At 45.2% G+C, this 17,541-nt stretch overlaps 1 protein-coding gene across 6 annotated transcripts in view; it reads left to right on the top strand.

The window, feature by feature from the left end:
• lyst (lysosomal trafficking regulator) overlaps window positions 1–17,541 on the top strand; it is a 113,689-nt gene that overhangs the window by 65,495 nt on the left and 30,653 nt on the right. For all 6 annotated transcript variants that reach the window (XM_076285517.1, XM_076285518.1, XM_076285515.1 and 3 more), the window contains 10 exons: window positions 591–722; window positions 2,579–3,290; window positions 6,096–6,276; window positions 8,183–8,352; window positions 9,983–10,213; window positions 11,012–11,178; window positions 12,059–12,208; window positions 13,339–13,533; window positions 14,845–15,038; window positions 15,433–15,642. In XM_076285517.1, coding sequence (XP_076141632.1) covers window positions 591–722; window positions 2,579–3,290; window positions 6,096–6,276; window positions 8,183–8,352; window positions 9,983–10,213; window positions 11,012–11,178; window positions 12,059–12,208; window positions 13,339–13,533; window positions 14,845–15,038; window positions 15,433–15,642 — 2,342 coding nt within the window. The remainder of the gene's footprint in view (window positions 1–590; window positions 723–2,578; window positions 3,291–6,095; window positions 6,277–8,182; window positions 8,353–9,982; window positions 10,214–11,011; window positions 11,179–12,058; window positions 12,209–13,338; window positions 13,534–14,844; window positions 15,039–15,432; window positions 15,643–17,541) is intronic.

Below are 17,541 nucleotides of genomic sequence, written 5' to 3'. Positions count from 1 at the left end.
TACCAGAAAAACACTTTGTTGTGATTGTATGTAGCATGATCTTATTCACTTGTGAGAATATCTCATCTCCACAAATGAGCAGTGAATAGAATGTCCCATGATTCTATGCATGTACACAATGTTTAATAGAGATATTAGTATTTGAATACTTGCAAATACTAACGGTTATCCCGATGATCTGGTATCCATGCCTACCCATGGTTTCATCACCTCCCTAGCCCCTTACCACTAATCTAAAGGCATCGTTAGCTCTGCAGCCTATGCCATTTGAGCTATCAGGGGAGATGCCAATCCAGCAAAGCCTTTGAACTTGTCAAAGTAGCTGTGCCGTAGCTCGTCGGCATGTAATGATGCTATCGCTATTCTGTTAGCGTGCGGGGGTGATTTGTGATTCCTCTTGTCTCTGTCAAGGGCGTCCGTCAGCATTTGCTTTTTTTGTGCCTGTTGGCTCTATTGGCTGCACGCAGCATAGTAATTGGACTTGCCTGAAGACACAAGTAATTGAGCGAGCTTTTGCCCACGGCCCAACATACCAACACAGTACCCACTTTTTAAATTGTGCGTGCGTGCGTGTGTGTGTGTGTGTCCAGATGGCAAGCTGTACCAGGAGAAGGTCCAGTCGATGATGTATCTCAGGCACTCCAGTAGTGGGGGCAAGTCGGCCTGCAGCTCTGTGGTTTCCCTCTCTCCCACCACCTTTACTGAGGGCGCGCACCACGATGGTAAGATGGAGATCGCTGAGTCATAAGTATAAGTATATACACTCTTTTGATCCCGTGAGGGAAATTTGGTCTCTGCATTTATCCCAATCTGTGAATTAGTGAAACACACTCAGCACACAGTGAACACACAGTGAGGTGAAGCACACACTAATCCCGGCACAGTGAGCTGCCTGCATCAACAGCGGTGCTCGGGGAGCAGTGAGGGGTTACAGTAGGTGCCTTGCTCAAGGGCACTTCAGCAATGCCTACTGGTCGGGGTTCGAACCGGCAACCCTCCGGTAACAAGTCTGAAGCGTTAACCAGTAGGCCACGGCTGCCTAGCTGTGGAATGCATTGTCAAGCTACACCATGCCACACCACTCCACACCACTCCTCACCATGCCACACCACAACACTACTCCACGCCACCCCACTCCACGCCAAACACTCAAATTTGCAAATGTAGGCGAACATTCGTTTTCTGTTTGCTGTAAGTTTGAGTGAACAGTTTGAGGGGGTCTTTTTTGCGAACATATAGAGGACATTGACAAAAAGGGTTACCACTGAAATGGAATGTTTTCTCAGAATTGTTCAAATTGACCTCTTCAGAGAACATGTTCGCCACTGTTTGCCGAATTTGAACGCACCTCTTCTCCCTTCGCCATTCCACCTCAGCAGTACAGGGAGAAACTAATACTAGTCCCTGTACGCTGGCCTGGGGCCAGTTTCACAAAAATAGACTTTGACTATAGCTTAGATATAGTAGATAGTCAGACTTCATAAAGACATCTAAATTAAACCATTGCTCAAAGCAGTTTAGCTCTTGACTATCTGAAGTAGGACTATAGTGCAATGAATTCTGGATAAAGTAAGACTCTTTTCAAAATAAAAAAACATGGCCGCCTGAGTAACCACATCTAACCAACTCAACTTGATTATAGTATTTTCATCCTCTCCAATTTACCTGTCTTCTTTTAATGTTTTTATTTTAGATAAGCAAGAATAGGCTAGGCTAGGTTAGACATTTCCAACTAAAATCAGTTGTGGAATCAAGATAACATAGGATCTAAGACCTAAGTTAGCCTGGGGGTACGGTGTCTAATTATTTTGGTCTAAAATAGGTCAGTTTTTGTGAAACAGTCTAACTTGCATTAGACTAGTATAGGCATAATGAAGACTGTTCTAATACTATAGACTAGTCTAAAATAGCTTTGTGAAACCGGCCCGTGGTCTTTTGGGCCGTTAAGTTAATAGGATAGGGATAAGTATAAGCACCAGATTTCTATATGTGTTGGTCAGGAGTCTGGCAGGGAAGACCAGACCTGCATCAGCGGCACAGTCCAAAATCGCAGGTTAAAAGCATTGGTCATTATAATGTTATGGAGATTCGCATTGTGTTCTCTGCGTGACGTCTGTCCACACATTCTGTCAGAGGCTTTGAAGCGTCCGACCTTTTCAGTCACAAATCAATTACAGCTCTTGGCAGGCTTTTTAAAACGAGCCATTGTGAAAGGCTAGGGTGCAATCAGAGAGCCCAGTCAAAAGAGACAGGTGTGCAGGTTATTCATCCTCATAGCCCTTGTCTCATAGAATTAAAAGTCATTTATTTTTTTGTATTTTCCATAAGTGTATTCAAGCTGCTAATGGTTCCATTTTGATCCAATTTGTTACTTTTTACTTAAAATTAAACGCTGCCCTAAAGGTATCTCTTGTTATTCAGTGTGGCTGACACAGTGTTTTATATCCCAGCATTTGGATAAACACGGTCAATCAAAGTATGTGCTAAGTATGTGCTAAGAAAAAAGCACTATTTTAATGGAATGCGTTCTTGTTGTCGGTGTCCTTATTTGCCTTTCTATGCTCTCCTCTTTTCCCAGCTCCCTCTCCAGAGCACACCGCTGAGGACTCCTGCTCTCTGCGGCCTCCCAGCCTGCGTCCTTCCCCCCACTCGTCCCCGACGCTGAGCCCACGCATGGCCTACCGCAGCCCCGGACACGCCACCGCCACCACCCCCACCCCCACCCCCACCGGAGCCCCCGAGGCTGAGGACGGAGCCTCTAAACAGGTGCTGAGCAGCACCGAGACCCTCAAGCGCGGCGGCGCCGGAGACGAGCAGCTCCTCAGCAGCTGCGAGTCGGCCAAGACCATCTGCGACTCGGTGGACAGCGGCGGAGCGACCGGCATAGAGCGTCTGCGCCCCCCATCCATCAATGTGGAGGAGGAGGTGGACGACGACAACAACGAGCAGGACGAGCCGAGGCCTCAGGAGGAAGGGGCAGGCGGCGAGGGGGAGCACGCTGGCCTGGCGGACGGCAGCCTGAGCGCCGAGTCCGAGGACCGGTTCGACTGGGCCGGTGAGGACGCGGCACCGCGTCGCCCCGACAGCCTCAAGGGCATCCAGTCGTTCCAGCGCAGCCAGAGTAACCTCGCCAGTCTGGGTCTGGCCTTCCCCGCCCAGAACGGCTCGCTAGCCATCGGCCGCTGGCCCAGCGTGGCCGACCGCACGCCGCCGCCTGACGACTGGGAGAGCTACACCTACTCACCCGGCTACGAGAGGGCACAAAGCAAGGCGGACTCCTGCAACGACAGGTGAGTCTTTCGGTTGCCTGTGAGGCTTAAAAAGCGGAGTTATCCCCTTAGCCTATGTTGCACGACCACCTAGCAGAGGCCTTTTTAAAACACACAGTTTAAAGTATCTCATCCTCACATTATCTTTTGTCCTTCAGAAAAAAATATTGAACTAAAACTATGATATAGTCTCCATTACAACCGTTACAATCCATTGCGACAAAAGCAAATTCTCAAGGGAAATTCTTAAAAAATTATTCTTTCGGGTCTTTCACAATCCGCAATGCCCTCCACAGTCCAGCCTGTTGTACCTTATAAACTCTATATTGTACAGGCAGAGGATGGAGTCCATATTAGCTCGTTCCTGGGCCCTGGTGCACTATAACACCTCATCTTACTCCTCATGCATGTCAATTAGGCTGGTGCCTTTGACCGTCCCCATGGCCTGGTGACCTCCCTTATGATGTTGGAGGCCGGTCTTAATGCCCCTTTTAAAGAACACCTGCTTTCTCTCCTGTGGGCCCAGTCCATTTTCCATCCCACAAATCCTTTGGGCGCTTCTCAATCCACACCTACCGACCAAAGCACTTGTTTGAAAAGCCGTGCTATGGGGCTTGTGATGTCTCCTTAAACATCAAGGGAGGCTTTCTTCCATTCTCATCACGAATTACACACTCTTAATGGATTGTGTAAATCCCCCCCCCCCCATCCCCTCAGTCCATTTCTGAGGGAGGTCCATTTCCATCACATCGGCAGTCTCCATTTACAGCCCTGCAGACTTGCATTCTGTCTTTGTTGTTGTTGTTGTTGTGTTGTCTCTCTTTGCCGTCTTCTCCTTGGAACACGATCTCTAATTAGCCTTTATCTTGCATTTTTAAGTGTTCATCTCCCATTAGGCTCCCAGCAACAGCAGCCCACTCTACAGCCTCGCCCTGTTCCGCACGCAGCGAGGCTTTCATCCCCTGTCCCATTCACCACCACGGTGTCTTTCACTGGCTTGGTCTTTGGTCATTGGCTCACTGAGACCTTCATCTTTATCTCATCAAGCCTTCGCTGTGTTCACCATCCCCATCTGCCCTGCCCTGCGCTGTGTACACACAATCCGCGTGTGTTTGCAGTGTGTACGTGCAGTTGATGTGATGACGTGACGTTTAAGTAGGGGAGGCACAGAAGGATTTGTAGTGCCTCCAGAAAAGGCCTGCACTATATTGGATTTAGTCGGCTAGTCAAACAGGCACTTCCTGAGTTCAATAAAAAACCACAGCTTCCCATAATCAGCTGTGTCACACATCCTGTTTGCTTGTTTGCTTTTGTCCACTTTTGACATGAGTTGATATTAAACTGCGTAGAGCTGAAGAGGTATGGTGCCATCCACGCACACTTCTTGCTTTATATCCATTCGTTCAGTCACCCTTCTGTGAGTGTATGTGCGTGTTTGTGTGTGTGTGTGTGTGTGTGTGTGTGTGTGTGTGTGTGTGTGTGTGTGTGTGTGTGTGTGTGTGTGTGTGTGTGTGTGTGTGTGTGTGTGTGTGTGTGTGTGTGTGTGTGCGTACGTGTACGCATGTGTGAAGAGATACTAAAAATAGCAATTATAGCTGTAGAATCTAGAAGGTTCAAATGGTCCACATCAAGCCCAATAGTTACATTCTCTCTGGTATCATTGGGAGGTTTGCCACTGCGTTGAGCAAAGCACCGGCCAATGTTGAACTTTCACCATGTCACGCTCTAACATGTCACGCTGCTATTTTGTGGCCAGCACTGCACAACTTGCTTTGGCACCGTCTGGTGCTGCGCTTGCGGGTTTTAAACATACCAAACCGTTGGGTGTGCTGTCATCATACAAACTCATCTGTTAAATTCAGCATCCTCATTCGTAACTTGGGCTCAGTGAAATATTAAAACAAGCACTCCTTACCTGAAGACATTACAGAGTAACAACCATTTGAAGAGCTCCACCCCCGGCCTTGGTCAGCCTGCTCTAAAGGCAATCTTGCTGCCTTCTTTCGTCAAAAACAAGTGTGATGTGATATGATTATTACTGGTTCAGTTTGCCTGTTTGTTTTTATGGTTATGGTTAAGTTTTTGTCCAAAGCGACATACAAATACAAAACAATATAAAACTTTAAATTTAACAGGGAACAAATTAAGATGTTGGTCAGACTATAATACATTTTATTTTTAATTATTTTTAATAATAGTGTTTGAATATGCTGCCATTGGGCCTCTTAGTCATGCTTAACATGGTGTGGGATATTTTAGGTCACGACAAATAAAATATAAAAATATGCCCATGGATTGTAACCAAATATATTATGAACAAAATATGACAAGATTACAAAAAAGAGTGTGATTTTCAATCACTGGAAAGGACAACTGCATTGGTGAGGGCCGTCTAATGTTGTCAGTTTGTCTGAAAAGATAAATTGTGGGGTTGGAAATAGTATTTTGGCTGCTTTCTTAGAAGAAACACTGACAACATTTATGATGGTTGTGTATGTGCATGTACAGTACACACACTCATGCTTGCGTCTGTGTCTTCTCACCTCACATGTATAAGTGTGTGTGTGTGTTTATCCATATGTATTATATATATGTGTGTGTGTGTGTGTGTGTGTGTGTGTGTGTGTGTGTGTGTGTGTGTGTGTGTGTGTGTGTGCGCGCACGCAAGCTGTCATGCCTGTGTGTGTGTGTGTGTGTGTGTGCGCGCGCAAGCTGTCATGCCTGTGTGTGTGTCTGTCTGTCTGTCTGATAGTGTCTGTTTATGGTTGTATGTCATGTTTTTGTATTTTTACGTGTGTGTGTGTGTGTGTGTGTGTGTGTGTCCAGGTCCAGCACAGAGGACTGCCTGGTGCTGGTGTGCTGTGGGCTGTACGAGCTGCTGCGGGGTGTGCTGCTGCTGCTGCCAGACCTCATGCTGGAGGAGGTGATGGACAAGCTCGTCCAGCCAGAGGCTCTCATCGTGCTCGTCAACCACCCCTCCCCGCTCGTCCAGCAGGGCGTCATGAAGGTCGGTCTCAACGCCCACTCATCACTCACCTCTCAATTCTGACCTGTGTCTGTCTAAAAGGAGAAAGGCCATTTTTCACATAGATCCTTAAAATCATGCCCCCATGCCTGGTCGCTCTAGCTGTTGGCTGCAGCAAATCGAGCTAGGTAGCACTGGAGTTTTCCTTTACACATACAGTTGAGCTCCAAATTATTCGTACTCTTTATTTGATTTCTAGGTTTCTTCTGCCCTGAACTGACATAGGCACAAGACAAAAATGATATGTTGTGCCAGAAATATACATTTGAAAAATGAACAGTTTCTTTATTTTGAAATAAGAAATCAAGTTAAGTCCAAATTTGGCATAGCTTTCAGTAATTATGGTCTTGCATACATGTATGTTCTAGATCTAAAACAATGTATTGAATCAAAATAACAGACTGGCTTATGTAAGTCACGTCCAGACTTTCAAGGTAGCATAGATACTTTTAAAAGCCCTTATTTTACCTCAAGGTAGCATAGATACTTTTAAAAGCCCATATTTTACCGAGAACACATTGAAAAGCAACCATCATTGCGGCTTTGTTATATGAATGCTTAGAATACTTTGAATGCTGGCATGATTTGGACTGAAGCTGAAAAAGTTTTTACGCCAGGAGGTTATTTATGGTTATGGTATTTTGTCCAAAATGAATTACAGAATATGAACATAACATTAGTGGGGAAAAAAATACTTTATTGATCATGTCAGGTCAGCTAGGCTCACTTATGTAAACCCAGCCGCAGGCACTCATCATGCTCTTCAGTCTTCAACAAACCACCCACCCCTCCCTCGCCACTCACCCAACAGGGCCTCAGAAAAGCCCATCTCTAACGACTCTCTCTGTCTTTAATGATGTCTTCTGAGCAAAGTCTGGGAGGAGCCCATGGTGATGTCTGAGATACATCACAGCCCACTTCCACCTTCTAGGAGATTTAAATCCTCCTGAATCCATGTATAGTCATGGAAAAAAACAAACTGGGTTACAAAAGCCAAATCTAGGCTCAAGGTAGTGTACAGGTAGCCTCTGGAGCACATTGAAAAATGGTCAATTTTTTTTTTATATATATATACTGTAAATTCATCCAATGTCTCAACAAAATAATTAAAAGATCCTATAAAGATATAATAGAATAAAATACAAAATAAAAAAAATATTTTGCCTCTTACATAAACTGTACGTAAAGTTCAAATTAAAGTAGTTCTCCAATCGCAACCCCTTTTATACTCAGGTAATACTTAATGATTTCTGCCAGGACATCTAACAGAACATATAAAACCTGATGTGCAGGAGTCCTCTGTTAACCCGATCTCACTTGTCTCCTCTCCTCTCTCCCTCGTTTCCTCTCTGCTTGGTTGGTATTTTATTTTATTGCCGTCTTTGTCTCCATAATTGCTCCCATTGCTATTCATGTCCTGTGCTATGCTCCCCTCGTCTCTCCTCTGCTTTCATCTCCGCACTGTTTTCTTGTTTCTCTTCTGCTGTCCTCTGAATTTCTGTTTTATGAGTTTTTTTTTTTTTCCTGTGGTCATCTGGGTTTTCATCATTTCTTTTTTATCTCCTCAATATGTTCTGCTCTTTATGGTCTCACTGCCCTTATCTATACACCCTCATGTTTCCTTTCTAGTGAAGTTGTAGAAAGTTGAATGCCAGCGCTACTGGGATCAGACTAGCTGATTGCTCGAGGTGCACCTCTTCTCAAATTGATGTTTGGCAAGCAGATCAGAGGAGAAATATATTATTACCTCTGCTATATCTCCAATCCCCTCATCCTATAACATGCATCTCTATTCTCCCTCTGCTTCTTTCCCTACTGTATCTCTTTCCCTCTCCTCTCTCCTTCCTCTCTCCATCTCTCCTCTCCTTCGCTCGTTTCCCCCACACAGCTGTTGGACGCCTACTTCAGCCGCGCCTTTAAGGAGCAGAAGGAGAAGTTCCTGAAGAACCATGGCTTCTCTCTGCTGGCCAATCAGCTGTACCTACACCAAGGCACCCAGGGCCTGCTCGAGTGCTTCCTGGAGATGCTGTTCGGAAGGCCCGTGGGCTTAGAGGAGGAGTAAGTGTCTGTCTGCCAGGCGAACTGCATCTCGCAGCAGAGGAGGACTGGAGAGCAAGTTTGTTGTTGTCTCTGTTGCATTTCCAGAGTCCAGCTTAGACATGAGCCTTGATCCTTTACCGCTGCACTTTTGAGTTCTAATTTAAAAAGGGATTTGTTGAGTGGCTGACCCTTTCTCTTGGGGGAGAGCTGTGGCCCAGCAGTAGTGATTGTATCCCATACCACAGAAGCGTTTTTGTAACAGCCAGGCTAGTACCGGTGTAGCCAGTTCCATTGATTCTAGTGGAAGCTAATTGTATAGGTATATATACTCTTTTGATCCCGTGAGGGAAATTTGGTCTCTGCATTTTTTCCAATCCGTGAATTAGTGAAACACACTCAGCAGACAGTGAACACACAGTGAGGTAAAGCACACACTAATCCCGACGCAGTGAGCTGCCTGCTACAACAGCAGCGCTCGGGGAGCAGTGAGGGGTTAGGTGCCTTGCTCAAGGGCACTTCAGCCGTTCCTACTGGTCGGGGTTCGAACCGGCAACCCTCCAATTACAAGTCCAAATCGCTAACCAGTAGGCTCGGCTGCCTCCAAATTGTTGCAGCGCATGCTCCGTGAACCTCAACTAAAGTGGGGGCGGTCGTAGTGTAGTGGTTAAGGAGCTAGGCTAGCGTGCAGTAGCCTGACAGTTGTCGGTTCAATTCCCGGCTTCCACCGTTGTGCCCTTGAGCAAGGTACTTAACCCCAAAATGCTCCGGGGACAATGTGATCCCTTGTAATATAGCTGACATATGTAAGTCACTTTGGTCAAGAAGTGTCTGCTAAATGTACTGTAATGTAATGAAGTGCCGTGCCTGGTGTAGCCTCCCTGTGAGGGATCATGCTCAGATTAAACAATCTTAAGAGGAGCTACATTGAGTGTGCAGTATTTTTTTTTTGGTTAGAATATTGCTGTCTACAGGCAGCACTCCATACAAATATTTGCTGTTCATTGGTCCATTCATGCCCGTTTTTATAGAATGTTGTTTTTAAAACCAATAATTGTATGAACCCAGAATGATTTTGACCCTGTGCTCTTTAAAAACAATAGTTTTTCTGGGATTGCGGTCCTCGTGCAATCTCACTAGGGATCAGTGCCCTGCTGTGACTCCTCCTTCCATTCCACTCTGTTTTCTTTGTACCACAACTCTATGTCTTGGCCATATAATAGCCCAGGCTGAGGAATAAGATGTCAGAGAGGCAGAAAGTCATCAGAAAGTGCTTGCCGAAGAGATGGGGTGTTAAAAATAAGTCTGCTTTGGCCCGTGTAGCCTGAATGGGACTGACCCACAGAACGTTTTCTCCAACTCCTTGATAGCCAGTCTGTGTCTGCTTCACACTGGCCACTACTTATGACATTCACTGTCATTGAATTATCAGTCATATTAACAGTCATAACACAGCTTCAGTATCACAGCAAAGATCATTGTATTATTTACAGATTATTGTCTGTTTTTGGATTTGACAATTGATTTATGATTCTGTAGCTTCAGCTTGAATTTGAAGGCTTACTTTAAACCTGGTCTCTTCTTTCATTGCTTGTCTATCTGTTCTCCATCATCTCTTCTCCACTTTTCCCAACATTCCCGTCCATCCCAGTCTGGACCTGGAGGAGATGGAGCAGATCTCTCCGTTCCGGAAGCGCTGCATCATCCCCGTGCTGGGCCTGATTGAAAACTCCCTGTACGAGAACTCGCTGGTGCACAACGCACTGTGTGTGCTGCTGCAGCTGCTGAACGCCTGTCCCAAACTGGCCGACATCCTGCTGGACCACGGCCTCCTCTATGTGCTCTTCAACACGCTTTCCACGCTCAACGGCCTGGAGAATGGGTGAGAACCATATAGACTGTATAAAGAAATGTGTGAGAGCCGCCAGGAAAATGAACCATCTAAAGCCGAGCAGATACTGTGTGTTTCTGTTTCAGTCAAGTACAATATGGTAACTCGCACTACACGTTTTAGTCGGACGCAGTTGCTATGCTCACACTGTGCCTTCGCACACAACACACAACGTACACAAACTACAAATGACAAAAAAAAATTCTAACATGCCAGAAATATACATGGATCTGACCGGAGTTGTAACGTTGATGACGTCTTTTTTTATCAGATGGATTAAACATGAATTCGGCCCGAATTTGAAAAAAGTTGTAGTGTCTGCTTGGCATAAGAGGTTCTTCAACTTTTTCACTTATACTCAGTCAATACTAATCTACAATAGTAACAAATGGGTCCCTGTTTTATCAGACAATCCTGGTAATCCAGTGTGACGGAACATTTAGTATGGTTTGCATATAAGGCTGAAGTGTGATAAAAATGACTAACTGAAGTCTTTTTTGATGGATCAGTGATGGCAGTTGTTTTGAAAAAGTCCTACTTTATCTACAATTATGATACCATGGTTGTAACTTCACAATACATTAGAATTTCAGGGAATTAGTGGCTGTGTAACTTTCAAAACTTACACTTATTTATACTTACTCATGTTATTTTGTGTGCGTGCATTTCTATGTGGTTTTGTATATATACTGGTATGTGTGGGTGTGTACATGTGTGTTTTATGTATCTCTCTGTTTGTGCGTGTGTTTGTCCATGTGTATTTGTCCTCGTGTGTTTGTGATCCTCCAGGATTTCCCCTAGTGACTACAGGCTGCTGATGTGTGATATGCAGCAACTGCTGGTGGCTGTGACCATCCATTCCTGCAGCTCCTCGGGCTCCCAGTACTTCCGCATCATCGAGGACCTCATCACTCTACTGGGCTACATGCGGACCAGCAAGGTCCACCGCACTCAAGGTACACACACCCCTCACCTGCACCACCACAACATACACCCTTGTGCAACTTAATTGATACAAACCGTGAAGACTGGATCCATTTCTCCAAAACGCAAAAATAAATTGGCCGTAGTTAATTTTAGCTGATTAGCTCAATTTTGCACTCTGAACAGATTTCAGGCCTAAATTCATCAGGCAGAGTAATTAAACAAAGAACTCACCCTCACACAACTGGACACACGCAAGGTACACATACTGTACACTAACACTTCCACACTATATCTTCTTGGAGTAGTGTGTAGTGCTCTGCCCTACTAAAGTGTGAGCATTGTACAGAAATGCCACAGCTGCACACAAAAACACTACAACTACTATACTGTACTATGTTTGTTCAAAATAGGGGAAGTGTGACATTTATAGGGTGTGTAACACAAGATATCACAGATATCACAAAATGACGAATCACCTTTGAATCACATCCTGTGCCGTCCTGAACAGCATGCAAACTACAGGAACCATGCACAGATTTCAACGAATGTTATGCCAGCTCAAAACATGCAGCAAAATAAAACTTCTACAATTCAGTCTTCGCCTTAATGTCATCACAATTGGTTTATAAGTCACTGCACCGTCCTACAGGGTAGACTGATTAGAAACCACCCTCTGGTTAAGGAAAGTTTGGATTCTTATCACAGATCTCCATTCATTGCATTACCTTTTTTTTATTGTTTCTTTATTTACACAAAGTAGTTTCTTTTGAGATATAATCACTTTTGCATATTTGACCTTTCCTAAAATGGCAGCAGCGAGGTCCCAAAGTTTACTATTGACGCTCGTACACTAGTAGGAATCTAAATATAAACTGGAGTGACTTACTGATTTTCCGTGTGTCTCTGCAGAAATGGCTGTGGCCCTGCAGTTCCGCATCCTCCAATCAGCCATCGAGTTCATCAAGACGACAGCTAATCAGGACCAGAAGCTGAGCAGCTCGGTGCAAGTGCCCACCTCCCCTCACCATGCCATGTACCAGAAACGCAAGAGCATCGCTGGTGAGTGCAACACCGCCGCCTGTGGTTGCCCTTTGGAGCGGTCAACATCGGACATGGTCACGTAATTAGCTCTCCCAGCAGTTCATTAGCCTCCTATTGTTTCTTTCACACAGGATATTGTGTCATTTCGACAGGAAAGTTTACTTTTCATGAACTTTTCATTCTGGTTTTGTGGTTTTTGACATTTTTTTCATTTTCAGCCTGATTTGAACCAGTTGTCATGATACGTTTCGATGACTCCATTTCATGTCTCCAATTCATGCTTAAACTGCCCCTTCCTCCCTCCCTCCCTCCCTTCCTCTCCACCTACCCAAGGTTCCATGGGGCTGAAAGACTCCATAATCCCCCGCATTCCCCGCCAGCACTCCTATGGGCAGATCCCCCTGCCGCCCCATTTAAGCTTCCTGACCCTGGACTCCCCGATCCCATCCCCCACAGGGTCTCCAGGCTATTTCTTTCCCAGTGATTCAGGTAGTGACCACCCCACCCCACGCCCTCCCCTCCGATGAGGCAAGCCCTCCTCCCTGCGCCTCAGGGTGGGGCCTGCTCTGTCTGGTTTGCTGTGCAGTGACCTGACTAACGACCAAACCGCTGCATGTGGATGTGGTTTGGTTTGATTTGGTTTGGTTTGGCTTTAACTTGCCCAGTACTCTGACAGAGTACCGGTGCCCAACTATGTGTGTTTGTGTAGGTGTGTTTCAGATATATCACTAATACGTATATATACGTATATACGTCCGCACTCCACAGCCTAGCTGATCATCCGAATAGCAGTTGCAATGGTGACCCTGCCAAAGTCTCTGTGAGCCAGGCGTTGATCCCCAAACTGCTTCCGATTATCTGGGCAGTGCCTTGCATGACACCCTCTGCCATCGTGTGTATGTGTGTGCGTGTGAACAGCCAAATGTAAGGAATTACTCAGTAAGGCGCTTTGAGTACTCGTAGGAGTAGAAAAGCGGTAAATGAATGCAGGCCATTTATTATGTACAGTGAAGACCCACCACAAGCCACCATGGCTCAGAGGGTCCTCTGCTTATAGTTGGATGCAGTGGAAGAAGTATAATAATTGTGTGTGTGTGTGTGTGTGTGTGTGTGTGTGGATTGTCTGTCTGTGCGTGCGTGCGCACCAGGCCGGCGGAGTTTCTCCCTGGTCCAGTCGGACTCGCTGCTGATGCGGATGCGCTCGGTGGCCAGTGACGAGCTGACCCAGATGATGCAACGACGTATGAGCCAGGAGAACCCCATCCGCGCCAGCGAGACCGAATTTGTCCAGAGGCTGCAGCGGCTCGTGGTGCTCGCCGTCAACAGGCTTATCTACCACGGTAGTGAGTACACACACACCAACACTGTCACACACACCAACACAGTAACACACACCTATGTTTTCAGAGAGTGAACAGAACCAATGCTCTGACAGAGTGACAATACACCCAATGTGTGAGCCACATGAGGGGCTTAGGGATGGGCGATTTAGCCTAAAACTCATCTCGATATTCTGAGGTGAATATGCCATAGACACAGGTTCATGACCAGATGCAGTGTTTCCCATACATTGACTTATTTGTGGCGGCCCACCACAATATCAACATTGACCACCACACAATGATTTTTCAGGTTGTACTGAATTGTGCTTAAAGCTGGTTAGCATCATAACCACGCTGCGCTAATTTGTTAAAAACTGTTGCATTCAAGTTAATTCTGCAAACCTCACCACAAATAGAATTCAATTCTGTGGGAAACACTGAGATGGGCTTACTGTTCTGTCTCTTTGATACACACATCGCACTCCTCCTCCAGTTCTGTTTTTCTCCTTCTCTGTCGTTCTTCTGTTACCTAACCTCCTAGTTCATCCACTTGGCTACACAGGATGTCTTTCCATGTTTTTCCACTTGACTACATGGAACACTCCACATAGAATACTCTACATAGCTTTGCAAACCCGCTGCCCTTTTTTCTTCTGTTATCTAATTTTAACACATAGAATATCCAAGACTAGCTACACAAATACTCCAACAGTTCTTCTGTCAAGTCTTACTACACAGAAAAGACCAGAAGGTCTTTTTTGTAATTAAGTGGATGACCTTTGGGGTGAAGCTGATTTTGAACCTTTCCAAAGTCATCAAAAGATGTAATTGTCTCTCCCAGAGGGTCTGAGTGATTTCCATTTTATGCATTCAGCAAGTACTTCAAATTCAGTCACTGAAAATTACCCATGCTGCTCTTTGGATTGTTTAAGTGGCGAGTTTAATTTAGTTTAATGGAATTTCTCTATCTGATTGGTGCTAAAATAAATTGGACTTAGCCATGATGTTTTATGTGTTCCCCATTTCTCCACCTCTGCTTGTAAATATCTGCTAACTGCTCATCTGCTGGTGTTTCACTCGTAACTTTCAAAATATTGAAATGTATTCATTTATCTGACATTTTTGATCCAAAGTGACTTACAGGGACAGTAGTCCCCCTAGAGCAACCCAGGGATGTGTCTCTCCAAAGGGCACAACGGAGTAGCTGGGAATCTAACCCACAACCTACGGACTATTGCATGCTAGCCTAGTTCCTTAGCCACTACACTACCACCACCATCTCTTGTCTTGAGATTACATTGAGTACACAACTCCCACTTCATCTCTTATCAGATGCCAACCAGGACTTCTTCGAGCTCCTGAATTTCCCAGAATCCCCTGAGCACCTGCCCACCACCCCCGTGTTTGGTGAGCACGCAGCCGAAGAGAACGGCTCCACCCCAACGTCGCCTTTCCCCCCCACCAACATGAAGACCTTCCAGAAGGACATCCTCAAGCTCATGATGGAAGGCATCAAAATTGGCCTGGTATGTGTTTCTCCATGCTATGCACTATGCAGTGCACTAGTATATGTTTTACCCTCTGTCACTGCCACCATATTGTCCTCAGTGTGACTCCTGCCTTATCCTAGCCTCTGTTGGTACTTCAGGGGGGTAGCGGCATGAAGAAAACATGAAGAAAAAAAGTGAACAGGAAACTTTTTGAAACTATTTCAGCTTGTGTAGGCCTATCAATGCTTTCTGAACATATTGAACACACTTTTAGAATTTTGTATTTTTTGTCTATGAAGATGATGTGTTAATTTTGCTGATGCATGCATGGCTATGGTATGTAAATCTAATACAGGGAATGGTTTGTATTTAGACAATATAGTGCCTTGGATGCCTTTATGGATGATTGTGTGTGTGTGTGTGTTTTCAGGGCAGCACAGGTCGTGGCAGTGCCCCACGGCAGCAGTGGCGGCGCGTCCTGTGGTCGTGCCGGGACACGTTCCGCGTGCAGATCGGCCGGATGCTGGTCCACTCGCTCAGCCCCGCTCGCCCGCTGGCTCAGAGGAAGGAAGCGCTGGAGTTTGTCCGGGAGCCCAGCCACCCCGAGATCCTCCGGGAGAGCCTCAGTCCAGGCCTCGAGGTAAGGATATACATGGGCATGGGGACGTAGATTAGGAGTCATGGGTGGATTAGGAGTCACAGGTGGATTACCGTACTTTCCGGACTATAAGTCGCTCCTGAGTATAAGTCGCATCAGTCAAAAAATGCGTCACAAACAAGAAAAAAACATATATAAGTCGCACCGGACTATAAGTGAGGTGTTATTTAGAAATGTATTTCACAAAATCCAAAACCAAAAACAAAGACTATGTAACTGGATTATTGAGGCCAAATAGATTAATCTTAATGAAGAGAAGGAGTGAAGGCATCCAAGAGGAGGGCAGGAAGGTAATTGCAAAAGATTCACTGAAAGAAGGTGGTAAAATGTATCTAAAATGTGGAGAATACAATGCAATCAAGCATTTTGGGCGATGTGGAGTCACAAGCTGGCAGCAGATGCTCACAAGGGAGAAAAAGATGCAGTTTTAGGTGACTGAAGCAAGCCAGGTGATAGGCCTATAGGCCCGACGGTAATTGTAAAGCAATTTACAAAAGATTCACTGAACAAAAATCCTGATATGATACATGAAAATGTTGCTAAAAATGTGCCGAATGCAATGCAATCAAGCATTTTGGGCGATGTGGAGTCACAAGCTGGCAGCATATTAAATGCTCACGATAGAGAAAAAGACTGTTTTAAAAGGCCGTGACCGAAGCTGAGGCAAGCCAATAGGCCTATAAGCCCGACAGTAATTGTAAAGCAATTTACAAAAGATTCTCTGAACAAAAATGCTTATATGGTACATGAAAATTTAGCAAAAAATGTGGAGAACGCAATGCAATCAAGCATTTTGGACGATGTGGAGAGACAAGCCGGCAGCAGATTAAATGCTTGTGAGAGAAAAAGATGCGGTTTTAAAAAGGCGTGCAGACGGAAGCTGCAGCAAGCAGGTGATATTTAGAAATTTATTTCACAAAATCCAAGACTAAGAACAAACAGACTATGTAACTGGACACATTGAAGCCAAAAATATTGAGAATTCTACAGGGAATGTTGAAGACGAAGGAGTGAATAGTGGCAAGAGGCAAGCCGAAGGCTGCTGACAAGGCCCCAACGCTATTGTAAAGCAATTTACAAAAGATTCACTGAACAAAAATGCTGATGTGGTACATGAAAATGTAGCTAAAAATGTGGACAATGCAATCAAGCATTTTGGACGACATATTGGCAAAAGCTGGCAGCTCTCCGAGAGAGCGAGAGAGAAAAAAGATGCACATTTAAAACCAGGGCCTAAATTTCAGCGCAGGATTGCGCATACTATTAAAAGTCCCGCAACTCTAGCCATCATAATGAGAGAAATTCCCACACATTTTACAGCACTGTCTGACGTTAATCTAATAATGGAGCGGCCTGAATGCGGGACTATTGACTGGACGGACCAACTCTGACTTCAATTGAACCCCATGCAGAGACACACGCGCGCGCACAGGACCACTTTGGTGATGCCTCTCTCTTTCTCTCTCTCTCTCTCAGCACGATTTGTCACCGCTAAAGTCAAATTATAGCCTATGTGCTTCTACATCAACCGCTATCGACAGGAAAGGAAAACAAACGTTTAACGATCAGGAACCGTCAGGAATTTTGCAAACACAGAAGCATGACGGCCTATAATATAACGCGAGAGAACATGGATGTGTTCTCCATTTGAGGAACGTTATAATCAATTGCGGACGTGAACAGACAGCTACAGACACGGAGTGCATAGTAGGCCTACTTTCACTTTCTGTGCGTATTCACGTGAAAGATAATTAATAGCAAAACAGCGATCAAATATTACATGGCATTGAGATTTGTTTTCAAATCTTTTCATGCATGTCTAGATAACGGGTGAGGAATGTTTAGGGGACAGACTATCGTGAATCCTGAATTTATGGCTGG

The sequence above is a fragment of the Alosa pseudoharengus genome, unplaced genomic scaffold, assembly GCF_046254945.1.
Source record: "Alosa pseudoharengus isolate Yale_2024_CS ecotype anadromous, Long Island Sound unplaced genomic scaffold, YU_APseudo_1.1 YU_APseudo_1.1_scf_15, whole genome shotgun sequence".
NCBI classification, from domain to species: Eukaryota; Metazoa; Chordata; class Actinopteri; order Clupeiformes; family Clupeidae; genus Alosa; species Alosa pseudoharengus.
The sequence above is the reverse complement of the archived record's forward strand: the minus strand, read 5'-3'. Positions and strand labels throughout refer to the sequence as shown.